We start from the raw sequence: 19,918 nt of genomic DNA, 5'->3' as shown, positions 1-19,918 counted from the left end.
CCACTTAAGAGTAGTCAAAACAACCCCACCTAGAATGGGACCCTCTAGCCCCTCAAGGTTAATTCATATATGATCACACTCCTTCCTACCGCACTCCTTTGTCCTACAAGGTAAGTGAGAAGTCTCTTATTCACTCTTACACCCCTAAAGGTGGAGTATCTCATCCCACACTATGAGTAGCTAGCATCCTTTGAGATGCTCATGACTTGTTGGCTTAGGGGCTCCAACTATCCCTTAAATTAAATCCTTTTCTTGTGTGGCTATAAGAAGCATGTAAAGGTCAATCACACAATTCAAAGACAAGAATAGTCATTCTAAAATATATTCTAATTATTTATAATACTTTTTAAAAAAAACATAACATACACCCTTCTACCTTTGCTTTTTTCTTCATTTTTCCCCCTAATCCTCTTTAGCTATCTAGGGTTTCTTTGTAAGAGTTTTGATTTCCATTGTTCAATTCTAGACAAAAGCTATTTATTAACAACTACTTATTAGTGTATGAAAAGGTAAAACTTAATAATAACAATAGCCATTTTATACCTCGTTAACTTGGTTTAGCCATCCTTTGTCTTATTGAAAGATTGTGACACCAATTCGAGTTCTACTGCCCCCTTGAGTTTTCCTCTTCAATAGGCCGTTTATCAAGATTATGACATCTATTTGGTGTCATATCAACTTTTTCCCGTTTCATCTGGGCCACAATCTTGTTAGTTGAAGTGCTTATGTCAATCGCTACTCCTCAAGCGTCCTCCCTCTCTGGCCCATTTACTGCTTGCTCACCTTCCCACTCACTTACTCACTTCCAAGCTTGTCTACCCTAGCTTGCTCACCTTCCCATTTGCTTGTTTACTTCCTAGCTTGTTTACTTTGGACTTCTGTCCACCTTGCCACATTACAACTTAAGATCATATATGGGAGAGAGTGCGTGTGTGCGTGTGTGCATGTGTGCACAAATGTCCACATTGCCAGTGTATGGCTCATCATAATGAGAAGACCAAAGAGAAAGGGTGGTACTAGTAGCTTGCTTAACAATGCCTTCTCCAAGTATACCCTTCCTCCCTCACCTGTAGCCCTGGTTTGGAATGTGGCTAGCAATTCAATAAGTCCTCACTCTACATAGGCAAGAACATAATGTAGTATGGATTGACATTTCAAGTATAAATAGATGTTGCAAAGGCCTATTATCTAGTGTATTGGCTAGGGCTATGACACTAAAAACAAAGTTTTGGAGCCATGTCAAATTGACCTATTGTAGCAATTGTGCCACAAGCAACTCTTGCATAGCAAATTCAAGTGTAGATTTGTCATCCCTCCCGTGCTTTGTAAGTTCAAAACCATAATAACACTTCTAATCCATAACCTTCTATTTCAAGGTATATAATATCCTACTTGTGTGTGTGCATGCGTGTGTGCGCGCACGTGTGTGTGTGTGTGTGTGGCTTATATTTATAGCCATTAGGTATCTAATAGATAACTACTTGGCAAACTGATCTACAAAGGATGTGGCAACAATAACTTGAGGTTCAAGGGGTCTTGGATATTTGATCCAAGAAAATATTAAACACCCAACAAAATCCAATTATGACATGCCAACATGTAGGAAAATTTTTTGAACATTGGATTTTATCAACATAATTCAAAAGATCCAAAACTTACTTTATTTTCTTTTAAGATTTTCAAAACAATTTAAAAATATGAGAATGTTTGACCAAAATGCTACACATGAAAACACTTAAAACATAACGATGGTGTCAAAGCCACACAAGCAATCAACATCACTCTTCCACCAAGCAATGCATATCAATGCCACAAAGCACAATAAAGCCAAGTGCAACAAGCCATGTTTCAACACATGGATGACCAAGCAAGCAACACAAGACCGATCAACAATTGAAACGAAGAGCAAATTGACAAACCTCAACATTTCATACTACATCAAAAACAATGCAAAATTGTGATAACAAAACAACAAAATGATACTAATCACACAAAGAAACAAAATGAATACAATGAACTAAGTAAGATAAGGAATCCACTAGGAATAATCAATGAGATACAACCAATGCATAATAAGATACCATGCAAAATGTGCTACACTCCCATCTCCCAAATGCACAACCACCATACAATGAACTCTGCAATATCCTCTTCTATACTTGTAGGCACACACTATTGTTAGGCCTACACTACAACCATTAGAGTAGCATACAAATGATACAAACATGAGCACATATGATATGGCAAATAATAACTGTTAACACTAGGGAAATTTTCATTCACTGCATAAGGAAGCTGACACAAGTGTTGAGGCAAGTTCAGGTAAGTATGTTGTGGTTTGAAGAAGAAGTCCATAACATAAACATTGCCGTATACTACTTTGCACCATCCATAGAAAAACTTGCTCCTATTAGAAAGGAATCCCCATACCTTCAATTATAGACTAGAGACGTGCTCGTAACTAAATTTGTCAATTCATCTAATTGCTTAACACATTGGAGTCAACAAAGACCAAGCAGGTTGAAATCTCAATATACGAAAGGCGACTCTTGAATTTTTGAAGAAGCACATGGTATCGCCATCTTCAATTTATTGTCGCCATCATGAGAGAGGTTCACTTGCTTTTTTTTTAGGGATGGAGCAAGTACAATTGACCATTATATGGAATCTCTATGACCAATGCCCACATCTCACACTTCATTGTAACAAACCGACCCACTAGGATTTGCACAATTCAATTATATTTGGCTGCACTCTAGGTGTACACATCAACATACTTACTTTCCTATCGCAAAGAGCAAGTAAAATTGGCCATCATTCGGGCTCTCTATGACTAATGCCTGAATCTCACACTTCATTGTGAAAACCAACCTTTTACTATTTTTATGTCATTTTTTTCTTGAATTTATACACCACAAGAGATCCATGTATGTATCAATTTTGTTCACATTTTAGTCTTAGGAGTCATATTTTCACATTTTTTTCTTGAATTTATACATGACGAGATCCATGCAACAATTTTGTTCGCATTTTATTCTTAGGTGTTGGTTTGTAGACAATCTCTCTCTCTCTTTCACTGCCGAGACACGCATAAAAATTTGTGATACCAGTACTTTATTAAGATGGTTGCACACAAACCTATAGGTATCACATAAGCGAACTTTTGATGGTTGCACACAAACCTATAGGTATCACATAAGCGAACTTTTGATGGTTGCACACAAACTTGGATACCTATTCTGTTAAAATTACATATGGTTGCACATAAAACAAGCAAATAAACAAAGCTTCAACACCACAATCATGATAGAAGCACAAAAAGATATCATCATCAACCTGTGGGAATCCTTGCATGTGCCAAAAGCAGCAACAATCTACAGCAGGAGCTGAGTTGATACCCTTCAGAGTATCATTCTCAGTAACTATGATCTCAATCACTAAACACTTATGATGGCACCCTGTACCAATTCTATGAATACAAGTATCGTATGTGAAGAATTCAGAAAGTCAACCAACTACATCTCCATTTTTCAACACGTTGATCACTCGTATTTTGATTGACAACCATCCATCTTTGACATGTAACAAAACAACTGTACCCTGAGTCCAGCTTATTGCATGTTACAGATGGTGCAATCAAAAGGCTGATTCTACTGTACTACATCAAGAAAAGGCCAGCCTCACATTGTATACTATAGCATGGACTTCTGGTATCAACCGTCGTAACATTAGTCCCATGTCAACTTGAAATGAATGATTTTGAAAATGATAAATTAGAATCCAGTCTTGCGTCTTCCAGATCTGTCATCAGCCATCTCCTAGATTCATCGTAGGAGGGCCAAAGACAAAAAGCTTGACAAAAGCAATAAAAAGAAAGCTTCATCAAGCATGTGGAAGAGAAGGTTATTCATTCTTATTGATACTCAGCAGGTAGAGAAGCTTCCCTGTGCCAAAAGCAGTTGAAGGATCAAACATCAATAATAATCTAGCAAGCATCCAAGTCCCTGCATGGAGGCGGCTTTGGCTCAGAAAGTAATGTCTTCTGGCCTCCTGCAGGAGCTGAGTTGAATCGGTCTGGATGCTGGGTTCCAGGCTGCACAGCAAGACAGCATTTAGAAAATCATTCCACATAACTTTGGTAAGGTCTCAATTACCATCAATAGCACTACTATGGTAAGTAACATGCTCTTAAAACTGTGGAACATGCATTTCACTTGCAACAGCACATCAAGCAACTGCAAGAATCATCAGACATTAAGAGCTTCAAAAGTGAATTAGCTATATTTGCAACCAGAATCCTTCAAAACGTGTAAGGGGCAATTTCAGTAAGATGGCCTCTTTTATTCCTGTGAAAAAAAAAAAGAGGAGGTACAAGTAGGATGGCCAGAGTGTGATTACAGGGTCTGCAGATTCTAGACGTTTTAAAGTGCTTTTGCAGTCAAAGAGAGAGAAAGCCTAATACAAGAAATACTTTCCATTCATATGGTTTGCCTGCATCAACAAGGACAAAAAGCTCCCTCTATTGCCTTAAGTGAAAACAAAAGCTTGTGTATTCTATTACTGTCGTGACAGATCTTCATTAGACTACTCTTGCTGACTCAAAACTAGCTTGCTAAGATACACATATCTATCATCAGCTATGTCTATGAGCCATCCATCTCAATCTGTCAAGACTCCAGAGTTTTTCATCTTTGAAACATGTGCAGATACAAAACTAAAAGATGGATGAACAAAGGTTTGCTTTGCCTCTAAAAAACGTACTGTAGGGATGTGAGGATCTCAGGAACTTTGCCCTTTCTTCAAATTCCATGCTTCATTCAAAAGATATGCAACATGCACAAGAGCTCAATTCCAACCATCATTTTTTTAAAAAGGCATGGCAAGTAGGAAGCTGATACCACTCAAGTCTCTCTAACAAGCATGGGTGTACTCAAACAAAGCCGTTTTGATATTTCACTCATTTAACAAAAAATCAAATCCTACCCAAAGATGAAAGACACCTAAAAAAAGTAAAACCTATCAAAATATGGAAAACTTCAATAACCATATCAGGTACAGATGTGGCAAGTTTCAGAAGTTTTAGAAGTTTGGATGAGATCAATCTTACAGGAGGAGACTCTCCTCGTCTAAGCATCTCCACAATTTCTATCACCCGTTTTGGTGTGAGATCTTCCTGCAGTGCATAAATTTGTTATGAACATCGAGTCGCTGCACTAGATCCTCAGAATCAACAAGTAAAAGTCTTACATAGTAGTTGTATGAATAGCCCTCAGCACCCTTGGTATAATCTGCTACCACGATCATTGGGGCATTGACACAACAACCCTGCACAGGAAAAGTAAGGACTTCTTGCAAGAACATGACACTTCAAAATAATCAGTGCATTTGGAGTTTTGGGTAATGAGGTGGGTATTGAGTTTCTTTGTGGTTGCAGATGTAAGTACCATGCATTCCATTTCACCAACTGAAAACATCCCATCCTTCGTGACCTCTGCAAGAAGAATAGAACATCATATAGCAAAAAGGAGAAACAAACCAATTTCTACATGCCAACAGGCTTGGACAGTACCATTTCTCTCTACTCCCAGATGCTTAAGCAGTGCTGCTTCAATGTCACAAGAACCACGAAGTCTGCATGGTGTGGTCCCACAAACTAGCAAGTGATATTTGCCTACCTGCAAACATTGAAAAACAGACACTTCATTAGATTATCCTGGAAAACGATACGATATTGAGCTTTGGAAATGACAAAAAGTGGTGTAACAGCTTATGCTACTCATAATTTTTCTTCAGAAGTCTGAAACCATGCAAGTGTATATGCTTGTAAAGGTTTAAGTGCTCAACATATCCATCTTCCCAGATTGGGATCCAGTCTTGTATGTTTGTGCTGCTTGGATACCTTGGACCTTATCATTTCACTAAGGCTCAACCAGAACACCTACTTGACAAAGTAGGATTTGACATACAAGGTCCTTAATTCTCTGTTCATCCATTCTATGATGTCTTGCATTGAGCAAAGGAATCCTGATTTCCTCATTAAAGTAACCGTATGATACAGTTACATGGCAGTACACGGTAGTAGATGAAAACCAAAACGATCATCACCAGCTGCTGTTAGAAAACACGTTTCAAAATGCCAAATTCACTTTTCAACTTACATCCAAAAGGAGCAGCTAGTACAAAATGGTAAAATGACTAAACAAGATAGAGCAACTTTCAAAAAATGTTTTTGAACATTTCCCTAGAACAAAATTTCACCATGTATAAACGTTCATGATGATGATGAAGTATAACTCAAATCTGAAGGAAACGGAAAACAGGCTGACACAACAGCCCTTGCACATGTGGTCTGCCCACATCAATGAGGGCACCAAAGACTACCAAAAGAAGGACAAAGAAATCTGAGTAGGGAGACAATAAAGAGGAGATGATGTGGCTGGAAGTGCTGCAACATCAGATTGAGTGAAGGAGAGACTAATCCCAATAAATGAAGAGCAAATGAGCGCCCCTTTCAGTATTTCTTTATCATTATTGAACAAAGAGTGCACATATCACAAGTGACCCATTGTCACAAACCAGCACTCTCTTAATGCCAATGACTCCCATGTGCCTTGCTCTTGAATCAGCCCAGACTAGTCTCCAGCGTGGTGTTATCAATTGATCTCACCAACCTTGACCAAATGCATGACATATTTGTCCACTCATACTCTAACAAGTGTAATGCATATGAATACATAATGTTCATAGTCCAATGACTTGCAAAAGTGACATTCAAGGTGCAAAGCTGGTCCCACACGGTTGCACATTGCAAACAATGTATAAATTATGTATGTATCAGTTCCAAAGCGATCTAATCTATTGTACAAAACCTCAATCCTATTCATGCATCGCTTTGCCCTCACGTTTGCACATCCTATTCACTGTCAAACTTTAAATCTGCATTGCTGCCACAACAAATCAGCATTTAATTTATGCCCAAAAACAAAGGGCAATTGCTATGATCATTGTAATATGCATTCAATGAGGTACTACCTTGCATTCCCCTAATTTTCCCATGCATTTATTGCAATAGAATGGCCACATCAAAGTCCTTTCACACTGAAAAACTGATCTACAAATGCACAATGACCTTGTTGGCTTCAATCTTGGCTTCCAACCAATTGTAGAGTGTTCAAAAATGCACATGAATACTTCAGCTTGCCAAAACCTAAAACTAATAGCCAATCTTTGATCCCAACTTCATGGAGCATTTGCTTTGACAATTGTCCTATATGATCCCCATGCGACTTAATCTCAAAGCAGAAGAGAGGACCTTAGCCTATAATGCTGTAATAACTTGTTTTAATGAGAATTAGGTCAAAAACAAAGGCATACCCTTTTTTCTGTGTTTTTATAAAGCTACATGATGGATTTCCCAAGCGGAAAGGAGAAGACTAGCTGCTATCTTGACTCCATACACGTCGTCAACTTATGTTGCATGGCTGGAAACTGCAATTTCTGTAGCAAAGAACAAAAGAATGGATGTCTCCAAAACTTGTGATTCTCAAATGAGAGAGAGAGAGAGAGACCCCAAATAGCCAAGATGAGCTTTATGAATGAGTAACTAGCTGCTCCTTAATCCAATCTTGTTTTTTATTAAAGGCTAATTAATGCCTTGGTGTTTTATAGCTTAAGTGGACTACTTACTAGGCAAAACTTTCAAATGATTATTGAACCTAAGTTGCAAACTTTCAATTAATGAAAGTTTCATATTGTATATTATTCCTTTTGCCTTGTCCTTGTACCACATAGCCTATACACTAGTCCACTACATTTCTCTATGTCAAATCTTTTATTGCTAGTGCAATGGCCACCATGCCAATGTTGAGGTAAAACACGGTTTACAACTGATTAGCATCTTTAAACAACCCCAAAACACAATTAATGAAAAATGTAAATTTAGTGCCCTGTTCGAGAGAGTTTCAAATTTTAATAGTCCCCCAAAACCCTAATTTTTTGGAACACCCTTCAAATCTATAAATAGACAAGTCGCCCACCATTCAACCTCATCCTTTTGTGCAAGTTTCTCGCTCTACTGTATAGATTTTAACCATCAGCCACCTACCATCTATTGTCCAACCATCACTGACTCCAATCTATCACTATCCAACCTTAGGTGGCCTATTTTCAACCATTGCCTTGTTGTTTGGATATCTCCATCTATTGCATCATCATAGTACGTGATAAGCTTACGTTTTCAACATCTAATGCCACGCGACAGCCTGCTGCTATCCCTCCCACGGCGCAAGTGTTACAGTACCTACGTTTTTGTTGTCCAACAAGCTACTTGCATCAGTACACACCTCCCTTATTGTTGCTGTCACAACTCTATAGAATCAGAATTTGTATTCTTTTTCATTAATTTGTCTATATAATGATTTATTAAATTTATTTCCTTTGCACTAATTACATATAAAGAAAAGTGCATTGGAGCTGGCCACTGATGAGTGTTCACAGGCTATGGTGGATCCACACGGTGGGTTAGAGAAAAGATAGTTCACACTTCCACCTATATGGCCGATTGGGCGCCTGTGACCAGAACTCACGCATATCACGGTTAGACTTGCACACAGAAAAGATTGATGCCTTGAAGTGTGGGCTAGATCCACCAGAACAGACAGTTACAATCAACAAGATGGAATGATCATGAAATGCTTGTATAATGTGCATGTGTGGGCTGAAAGCTTGAAATGCACATTTCTTTGCATAGGAAAGTCACATGAAGATTCTGATACCGTTTTTGCGATGTACGCAGAAAAAGTTTTCATATGACACCCATATTGGGGGGGTCCCTAAATTTTAGGAGCCTCGAATTAGCCTAAAAATGCTAGTCCTAAAAAATAGGGATGTCATTCTAAAAATAGTAAGTTCTGTACTCTGACTGTGCTTACTAAATTTGGTTGTTTCTATTCTTGACAGTATTCAGCCCAAAAAGGAAGGCCATAGAGAAGAGACAAGTGTCAAAACACTTGTCACACAAGTTTCCAAGTGTCCCACCACTTGTCACATCTCATGACATGTGGCTGGACACTTGTCTTGTGCTACTCTACTTTCCCCTTTTGTACTAGCTCTTCCCTCTCCTATAAATAAGAGCTCGTTTTTCTTCATTCAGCATCATTTTTCTTTGCTGTATACTCATGTACAGCACCCCCAAATAGCCAGAAACTGGCCCCATCCATCCCCATCATCATTTCCCACTTCTCCATTATCAAATTTCTCCATATTCCCTCTTCTATCACTGCTGTTTTACAGGACAGCAAGCCTGTAAATTCATTACAGCACCTCCTTCTCAAGCTCTTTCTTCCATTTTAGCAACAAGAAGCAAGCCCTATCCATGTACTACTATTCAACGATGGAGAAAGGCTGATTTCCCCTCTTTCTTCTCTCATATTGTAAAGAAATCAGTTCTTATCATTGCATAATAGATAATGCATGTGTGTTTGTACATCTTTGCATGATCTTGTGAGAGTGAGAATTACTTCTCCTCACTCTCAGGTTGATTGTAACTGAGCTCTTCCCTAAGGGACTTAGGTTGAGCAGAAATACATTCCTTCGGGGGGGGTTTGCCCATCTTCAACCCTCAATCTTGTCTCCATTACTTTTACATTTTCATGGCTGTAATTTTGTGAGTAATTTTCATTTTCAGCTTTAAGTGTTCATTCTCTTTTATATTAAATCTCAAAAACAAGCGAATATCATAATTGTTAAGCATACTACGTTGTTCGGGGCGTTTACAGTTGCCTGACACAGTTCTTTGCCTCCAATAACCAATTTTCAGCCTTCTCTAATGGTACACTGCTACGTTTACCAAATTTCAGTCTCCAACTCCTGTGTTTTAACTTTTGGCAACCAACCTACTGCCAACCTACTGCCCTTCACTATTCAGCACTCTCTCATCTCCGACAACTGGTGGTTAGAGACTGTAATACTTGGGATCTGTCTCCAGTGGACGTCACTCTCCAACATTGCATTGCTCTACCCTTGGGTATTCTATACACTCTTACATTCATTTACAGCATTCGTTCACTTCAGAGTTTTTTCTCTCTGTGTTTGAGTTTTGCGTTTTGCGTTTAGGGTTTGAGTTTTGCTTGTCTCTGTCTGAGTCTTTGTGTTTCAATCTTGGTTGTACATGTTGTGTTTCCTTGGTGCAAAACCTAACATATCTTCACAGCGAAGAGCTAGGGGTACCAGAATTAGAGTTCATTTTAGTGTCAACTAAGACTATAAATAGCCAAGTGAATCAGTGACTAGCCAATATCCTACAACAGAAACAATTGGTAACTTAGTAAGCTAAAAAATGTACATTACACATTAAACCTTAATTTGCTCATTCAAACAATGCCAAATCATATAATGATATAACAATTTAAGTGTCTCATAAGCAATACACAAATTTTGGTTGGCTCCTCACCTATAAATAGATGGAATGCATAGTCAATTGATATCCCTAATTAGTCTATCGTCAATCATTAGCTAGCATCCACTTCTCCACTATTGCCCACACCTCTACTGCTGGATATCTCAATGTGTGGTATGCTCTAAACATCCATCAGCCAAGCAACCTGTAGCCTTTGGGACAAATCTTTCTTTGTGTCCAAGTGCAAAGGCATTCTAACTCGAATATTTGATTTGCTTTCTTATTGTTGAATTTTTGTTTTTTTAACTCGTGGAACCTTAATTACTAATGAACCTACCTATATCCTGCAAAACTCATGCACATTGATGGACTAACCAGAAGAGAGTTCCAATGATAAATCATATGCCCATGACAAAGACAATCGCATCTCTTTTACGGTCATAAGTCTCAATCAAGGCTTTATCAAAAGCTTTAAGGCTTTCACTGCAATGACGACCCTATCACTTCCACATTAGCATTGGCCTCACAATCCTCATCCACTTAAGTTTAGATCAGCCCCAATTGCAACTTCAGCCACATTGCGATATAAGTCAATCGCATGCTATTATGGTCCACTTACTTAATAGCATACTCATCATGCCTTCATAAGGCTTTACTGGCATGACATCTCTCTCAAAGTCTTGTGGTTTGCTATCATTGCATGCTCCATATAAGCATAAGAATGTGCACATCCACCATGTATTCAATGGAGATTTCACCTCATCCAAGCAAGACACCAAAACATAATAGTCCATAGATAGGACCTCAATGCATCTAGTTGTAATGCCTCCTTGCATTCACCAATGAGCTCACGGCAAAATAGATGTATGTATCCCCATGGAGAGTAGTTCAAACCATAGTAACCACAGAAATTTGCAATGTGTTTCATTAGGGGGTGAAAGACAAAACACATATTACTAATAAAAAGGCTTCAACATGCAATGTTTTGCCTATCACATTACTCCAATAAAAGAAATTATCTATTAAAGAATTACTGAATATATGTATTGTAAATGCACTATAATGTTGTTTCATGCGGTATTTCATTTCAAGAACAATCCAAAGGTGAAAGGTTTCATGCTGAAATGCAACAAGTCAAGGATGAAACATTTCATGTTAAAACAAAATGTTTCACGGGGAAATGTTTCATAGTCACCTCAATCTATGACTACAAAGACATGATCTTTGCTTCTTCCCTAATGATGCTAAGCACCCAAACATTCATAAGCACTATTCTCAAGAGTGCAACTTGACCTAGAGATATGTGCTCAAGGATTCACATTGCAATAAAACATCACATACCATATCTTTAGATCTTTATGCTATGATAATCTATCGAATTCAAATTCGTGATGGTACACATTCTACCAATCCCAAGATATAAACCTCAAACATCTAAATAAACCAAGATCCATCCAACACCTTCAAAACCCAAGCACACTTATATTACTGGTTATATGCCTTTGTATGTTGCTCTAACTAACTGTTTCACGTCTCAAAAGTGCTGCATTTTCTACTGTGAGAGTTGTTGATATTGGGATAAAGGCCTGGTTTAACCTCTATGTATAGTACACGCACATTATTTAGCTTTACATGTGAATGCATCCTTACATGCCCTAAGTATAAATACATTTTATTCTTTGCGTACCAACACAATGTTGGTACACTCATATCGCATCGTACTTTCACTCTGCTCTCTCTTTGACTCTCTCACCAACCATCACACTCTCACGCTCGCTCCTCCAACTTTTGTTGCATCCAGCTCCAACAATTGGTATCAAAGCACAAAGTGCACCCTTCCCGAGATCAAACCTCGAGGCAAAAGTCAGTCGAGCAAGAGTCTCGAGCTCTCAGCTTAGAGTGGGTTGTAGATAGACTACACGACAGTCAATAGATGCTAGTCGCTCCACCAACATGTGACAGGATGCAATAGGGCAACAATTGTGGCATACGGTGACAACGCAGCCGCAGGGACAACGTGTCAAGTAGGACAGGACAGTGCGGGCTGCAAGCACGCGACTGGACAAAGGCGACCGGCCAGGTCGCGTGACTGACGTGACAAGCTAGCGGGTCAACGATATGACCTTGTCTATGCTTGGCAGTGATATTCAGGTCAAAAATTGCAAACACTGCATATGATGACCTCAATTAAATTGCGAATTTTGCCAATTTTGCTCTTTTAAGTAAAATTTCTTAACATTGGATCCTAGAAAATTGGGGCTTTTCATGTATTGGCAAAATTTTGCTCAATTGGGTCAGATTGGCTGACATTTATGCAATTTTGGACCTGAAATTTTGGGGATTTGTGCAAAATTTGGTAAATTTCTGCATTTTTGCATGTGTGGTGGTTGCTTCATGTACAAACAACAGAGACTAATTTCTAGTTGAGGAAGAACAGCAGAGTGTTTGCTAGTTCATCTTGTGCTTTTGCATTTCACGGGCATTTACTCTTGTGTTCGTGATAAAATGGCTGCAACTTCTTTCAATTCAAGCATCAAGAGTTTGATGGAAATCAAACAGTTTGATGGTCATGGCTTTGACCTTTGAAAAGACCATATGCAAGGCATTTTGTTCCTGAAGGATTGTGAGGATGCTTTGCAAGAAGATAAACCTGCACTAATGTCTGATGTAGATTAGGCCAAAGTGAATAAAAAGGCTGTGGCTTACATAAAGATGGGTGTCACTGATGACATCTTGTGTAACTAGCCTGCCTTCCGTGGATGGGTGGTAAATCCCTGATTACAACTTAATTACAGCAGCAAACAATTAATGCAAATCGGGGATTTACCACCCATCCACGAAAGGCAGGCTGGTTATATGGTTCCATTGTCATCTAGTCCAATTAGGATATCTAGCTTTCACCCAGGCGACCAAGGTTCAGATCCCAGATTTTCAGATTTGCATTAATTGTTTTCTGTTGTAATTAAGTTGTAATCAAGGATTTACCACCCATCCACGAAAGGAAGGCTGGTTACATCTTGACAGACATTTAAGGGTTTAGATACAGGTTATGCAATATGGGAGAAGCTGAAAACTACCTATGAGATCACCACACCTTTTAATCAAGTGCATTTAATGCGCAAGTTGGTAAATATGAGACTGGATGAGTCAAAGCCTGCAACTGAGCACTTGAGTGCACTTGAGTGCATTTACAAGGATTTTAAATCAGCTCAAAGATGCAAATTTGGACTTTCATGATAAGTTGAGGGCCATTTTTTTTATCATGACACTGCCTGACTCTTGAAAGACCTTGGTGGTTTCACTTAGCAATAACCCCAACCTCTCATATGATGGGGTAAGGGGTTTTATCTTGAATGAAGAAATTAGATGTTTGTCTAGTGGGGAAGGTAGCAACTCAGCTTATAATGTAAGAGGCAAGGCTGAAAAGAAAAATGCAAATGCAGGACAGAGAAATAGGAGCAAGAGCAAAGGAAAGGAAAAGAGTGACATTACTTGCTATCACTGTGGTAGAAAGGGCCACAAGAAACCTGATTGTAGGTATTACAAGATGAAAAAAGAGAGAGAGAAAAATACAGGAGATAAAAAGGAGGATAATAAGACGGATGCGTTTGAGGCAACCAAAGGCAAGGAAAAGGCCAATGTGGCCTCTAGTGTGGTCATAGAGGAGCTTTCAGATACAGAGGCTAATGTATTATGTGCAATCGATTATGATGCCCTTGTATGTCACATGCAAGACATGCAGATTACCAAGACTGATGTGATTGATGCACTTCTGTCAGTTGATGATGGTGTCACTTGGACTTGGATTGTAGGCTCTGGTGTCTCTTTCCATGTAGCTCCTTGCTTGGAGTGTTTTGCTATGTTCAATGCACGCAGTTATGGAAAGGTGTATCTTGGAAATAACCATGCTTACAGCATTGATGGGATTGGCACTGTACACTTGTCTTTAGACAATGGGTAAGAGCTTGTGTTGAAAGATGTCAGATATATATCTGCCATTAAAAAGAGTTTACTATCTGTTGGTCAGCTTGACTTGCATGGTTACACTACATTGTTTGGTGGTGGTTTGTGAAAAGTGAAAAAGGGTTTCATGTTAATTGCAAATGTCACAACTCTATAGAAACAGAATTTGTATCCTTTTTCAAAATTTGTCTACATAATGATTTATTAAATTTGTTTCCTTTGCACTAATTAGATATAAAGAAAAGTGCATTGGAGTTGGCTACTGATGAGTGGTCACAGGTTATGGTGGACCCACATGGTGGGTTAGAGAAAAGATAGTTCACACTTCCACCTATATGGCCCGATTGGGCGCCTGTGACTAGAACTCACGCATATCAGGGTTAGACTCACACACAGAAAGGATTGATGCCTTGAAGTGTGGGCTAGATCCGCCAGAACAAACAGTTACAATCAACAAGATGGCATGATCATGAAATGCTTGTACAATGTGCATATGTGGGCTGAAAGCTTGAAATGCACATTTCTTTGCATAGGAAAGTCACATGAATATTCTGATACCGTTTTGGCGATGTACACGGAAAAAGCTTTCATATGACACCTATATTGGGGGGTCCCTAAATTTTAGGAGCTCCTTAAATTTTAGGAGCCTTGAATTAGCCTAAAAATGCTAGTCCTAAAAAAATAGGGATGTCATTCTAAAAATAGTAAATTCTGTACTCTGACTGTGCTTACTAAATTTGGTTGTTTCTATTCTTGACAGTATTCAGTCCAAAAAAGAAAGGCCATAGAGAAGAGACAAGTGTCAAGACACTTGTCACACAAGTTTCCAAGAGTCCCACCATTTGTCACATCTCATGGCATGTGGCTGGACACTTGTCTTGTGCTACTCCACTTTCCCCTTTTGTACTAGTTTTTCCCTCTCCTATAAATAAGAGCTCGTTTTTCTTCATTCAGCATCATTTTTATTTGTTGTAAACTTATGTACAGCACCCACAGATAGCCAAAAACTGGCCCCATCCATCCCCATCATCATCCCCCACTTCTCCATTCTCAAATTCATCCATATTCCCTCTTCTATCACTGCTGTTTTACAGGACAGCAAGCCTGTAAATTCATTACAGCACCTCCTTCTCGAGCTCTTTCTTCCATTTTAGCAACAAGAAGCAAGCGCTATCCATGTACTGCTGATCAACAATGGAGAAAGGCTGATTTCCCCTCTTTCTTCTCTCATACTGTAAAGAAATCAGTTCTTATCATTGCATAGTAGATAATGCATGTGTGTTTGTACATCTTTGCATGATCTTGTGAGAGTGAGAATTACTTCTCCTCACTCTCAGGTTGATTGTAACTGAGCTCTTCCCTAAGGAACTTGGGTTGAGCAGAAATACATTCCTTCGAGAGGGGGGGGGCGGAGGGGGGGGGGGGGGGGAGGTGTTGGGCCCATCTTCAACCCTCAATCTTGTCTCCATTACTTTTACATTCATGGCTGTAATTTTGTGAGTAATTTTCATTTTCAGCTTTAAGTGTTCATTCTCTTTTATATTAAATCTCGAAAACAAGCGAATATCACAATTGTTAAGCATACTACGTTGTTTGGGGCGTTTACAGTGGTATCAAAGCTTTGGCTCGGTCCTCACCCCAACACTGGTAGTGCTTACAATTATAAGTTTGTTTGTTTTCAGCCCTTGCATTGAGTGCTTGAGCATATTTTTCTTAGAGTCTCAATGGATCAGTCGAGTGCTATCCTTTAAGCCATTCAAAGTCTTAGAGAGGAGAATCAACAAATTCGTGAGCAACTTCTCAAACTAGAAAAATTGAGAATCCCAAAGAATTCAAGGAAAGAAGCCCATCTGCTTCAAGGAGACAAAGCCATACCAATGAAAGGAGCCGATCAAGAAGTCCAACTACTTCTAAGAGGCAGTCACATTCTACTTCAAGACAAAGAAAGAGATCGCGTCGAAGCTCATCCTCTTCTTCAAAGTCATCTGGCGCCTACTCTGATGGACCCTCTTCTAGTGACGAAGAGTCACACCCTTCTCGTGGAAGACCTCATCATCGTCAAAGGCATCGACATTCTTCACCCTCGTCTCTATCTTCATCCCCATCAAGCTTCATCATCTTCAACCTCAAGATCCGGGCATGGACGAAGATATAAGAAGAAGAAGAAGACTAAGTCACTATCTCAACTTAAAAAAAAGATCAAGTTCAGTATGTATGATGTTTCCCGAAATCCTGATCTTCTTCTGAAGTTTATTCGTCAATTTCAAATTTTGTATGGTCGTGACAAGTATAAAGAAAAAGAAAAGATTAAGTTTGCAGCTTTACATTTGACCGACTTAGCCCATACTTGGTGGACGGGGTTGAAATATGATCATGCTGCCCCAAAATCATGGCGGTCCTTTGTTCGCATGATGCAAAGCCAATTTCTTCCTGTTCATTTCAAAAGAGATGTAAAAATGGAATGGGATCGGCTTTGGCAAAGGAAAAATGAGTCACTTGGTGACTATACCAAGAGATTTTGGGAGCTACTTTTGAAGGTTCAACATTTCAAGAAGATCAGCAGTTCGGAAAAGCTTAGGAAGTTTCAAGGAGGTTTGCATTTTAAACTTCGCACTGCTCTTAATCATTATCATTGTGCAAAGGCAAGAAGTATGAGATCCAAGCTGGAGTTTCTGGAGACACTATACCTATGGTAAGCCATATGCAAGTCTCTAGAGCAATTAAGGATTGTGTTCAATGTTGTTTGCTTTATGTCACTGATGTAAAAGACAATATGAATGATGAAAACCAAGAGCGGCTTCAGCTCTTGGAAAAGTATAAAGATTGTTTTTCGGAAGATCTTCCTTATCAGCTTCCCCAGAAAGGCCAGAAGACCATCATATTGATATTATTCCGGGCAGTTCTCCTCCTAATAAAGCACCATACCATGTGAGCCATCCTCAACAACAAGAAATCAGAAAGCAAGTCGAAGACCTACTCAACCGTGGGCTAATTAGGCCAAGTAGCTCACCATTTAGCACAGCCGGAAAGTGCGGGAGTGCATTGTCTCAGGTTGAGACGCCCTTCTCGGTGAAGCAAGAGGGCAGTATATGCCGCGGGATAGAGCTTTAGCTCTTGGCGACCCTGTTTTTTTGATTTGAGGCCATTTCGGGGCCTGTTTTGGAGGCGGAAGTTTTCTGCACGCACTCAGGAAACGTCCCAGTTTTATGCTGTGCAGCCACTATTCTACAGGTCGGTGAATAGTTACTATAAAAATTGCATTGTATGCTTGTGCGCAGAGACTGTTCACCAGTTCTTCTTGTTCAAAAGAAAGATGGCACATTCAGGATGTGCATTGATTATCAAGTCCTCAACAAAATCACTCTGAAGAATCGGTTTCCTATTCGCAAAATTGACGACATTTTGGATCGTCTAGGAGGCTCAAAGGTTTTCAGCCGCATCAATCTAAAGAGTGGTTATCATTAAATTAGGGTAATACCACAAGATGTACACAAAACTGCTTTCCGCACTTCATACAGTCTTTATGAATTCTTGGTGGTTCCTTTCGGATTAACCAATGCACCAGCCACCTTTAATCGAATGATGGAGCGCATCTTTAGAAAGCATCGACAATATGTCGGTACTTTCTTTGATGATATTCTTGTCTTTAGCAAGAATGAAGAGGAGCATTATCAGCACTTGGAGATTGTTCTACAATTACTTCAACAAAATCAACTCTTGGTAAATAGTAAAAAGAGTGAATTTTTCATGCATAAAATAAATTACCTTGGGCATGTCATCTCTTCTGAAGGGATTCAGATGGATCCTGAAAAGATTAAGATAATCCAAGAATGGCCTCATCTTCATGATGTAGATGAGGTGCAATTGTTTCTTGGCTTATGCTCTTATTACCGCCGCTTCATCAAGCATTTTGCACATATGGCTTTTCCACTTCATGACCTTACAAAGAAGAAGACCTCTTTCCAATGGAAGGAAAAAGAGAAGGCAGCCTTCACAAGGCTGAAAACAGCTCTTACTTCTGGACTTGTTCTTATCATTCCAGATTTGGTAAAACCATTTGTGGTGAAAGCAAATGCTTGCGGTGATTGTATTGGTGCAGTGCTAAATCAAGAAGGCCATGCCGTAGCCTTTGAAAGCCGCCGTCTAAATGATATGGAGAAAATGTATGACATTTATGAAAAGGAGCTCTTAGCAGTGGTTCACGCTTTGAAGATATGGAAACATTATCTTTTAGGCAATGAATTCCTTATTAAAACTTATCATCAGAGCTTGAAGTATTTCAAGACTCAAAAGCATTTGCAGGAGAAATATGCAAGATGGGAAAATTTCTTGTCTATGTTTCATTTTCAAATTATATACACTCCAGGGAAACAAAATGTAGTTGCTGATGCACTTTCTAGAGTGCCTCGCATTGCAACTATTACAGTGGCTCATCATGAAGATTTTCAAACGATGAAGAATACTTATGATGAAGATACTGATTTTGCAGCAATTTGGTCAAATTTACAGCAAGGGATTCTCATCCAAATTATTCCATCAAAGACGGTTACCTTTTCATGAACAATCGCCTTTGTGTCACTCTTCCTGCTCGACAAAAGGTGCTTAAAGAAAGTCATGAACCCCCTTATGCAGCGCATAGAGGGAGGGCAGCCACTCTAAGTGCAATTGAGTGCTACTTTTATTGGCCAACATTACGAAGAGATACACATAACTTCATTGAGGCTTGTCTAGTATGCCCAAAAACCAAGTATGATAGGCAGAAGACTCCAGGATTGTTGCAACCTCGTCCGGTGCCCAAAGATCCATGGGAATCTATCACAATGGATTTCATCTCAGGTATTCCAAGAACACCTCAAGGTCATGATATGATTTGGGTCATAATTGATCGATTCAACAAGCAATCATATTTTATTCCATGTCATAAAACATTGAAATCCGCACAAGCTGCAAGTCTTTTCATTTGGCGTGCTTTATTTGAGAATTTGGAAACCACTTTAAAGTTCTCCTCAGCTTTTCATCCTCAAACTGACGGCCAAACAGAGATGATGAATCTCACTCTTTTGGATATGTTGAAAGCTTATGTTAGTGAACATAAGTCACAATGGGAGAAATATCTTCCATTATTGGAGTTTGCTTACAACAATACAGTGCACTCATCCACAAGAAAGCTCCAAATGAAATATTACAGGGTAAAGTGATTCCTCCTCCAATTATTCGCACTAAAGATAAGATTTTTGCTGCTGATGAGTTTGCTTCAGATTTAAAAACAACAATGGATCAAGTTCGAGCCACTATCAAAGTTGCCCAAGAGCGACAAAAGAAGCAAGCAGATAAACGAAGAAGACCTTTGGCTTTTGAAAAGGTCAATATGTCTCGCTAAAGTTTGATAAAAGCAGGCTCAAACAAGGTTCCGGTTAAAATTCATCTTTTCCAAAGCTCTCTAGTAGATACTTTGGACCCTTCAAAGTGATTGAGAAAATAAATGAAGTTTCTTATCGACTTGAGCTTCCTACTCATTGGAAAATACACAATGCTTTTCATGTAAGTTTGCTAAAACCT

The 19,918-nt window shown here is 39.1% G+C and overlaps 1 protein-coding gene across 1 annotated transcript in view; it reads right to left on the bottom strand.

Annotated features, from left to right (window-relative positions):
• Positions 1-3,309: 3,309 nt before the first annotated feature.
• The window catches only part of LOC148022952 (NADH dehydrogenase [ubiquinone] flavoprotein 2, mitochondrial-like), a 44,653-nt gene continuing 28,044 nt past the window's right edge, over positions 3,310-19,918 (bottom strand). Inside the window, exons 6-10 of the mRNA XM_087695878.1 lie at positions 5,570-5,675; positions 5,445-5,491; positions 5,248-5,325; positions 5,108-5,173; positions 3,310-4,093 (exon numbers count right to left, since the gene is read on the bottom strand). Coding sequence (XP_087552004.1) covers positions 3,986-4,093; positions 5,108-5,173; positions 5,248-5,325; positions 5,445-5,491; positions 5,570-5,675 — 405 coding nt within the window. The 3' untranslated portion in view covers positions 3,310-3,985. The remainder of the gene's footprint in view (positions 4,094-5,107; positions 5,174-5,247; positions 5,326-5,444; positions 5,492-5,569; positions 5,676-19,918) is intronic.

The sequence above is a fragment of the Lygodium microphyllum genome, chromosome 16, assembly GCF_053477565.2.
Source record: "Lygodium microphyllum isolate KBCC chromosome 16, Lygodium_microphyllum_v1.1.10, whole genome shotgun sequence".
NCBI classification, from domain to species: Eukaryota; Viridiplantae; Streptophyta; class Polypodiopsida; order Schizaeales; family Lygodiaceae; genus Lygodium; species Lygodium microphyllum.
The sequence above is the reverse complement of the archived record's forward strand: the minus strand, read 5'-3'. Positions and strand labels throughout refer to the sequence as shown.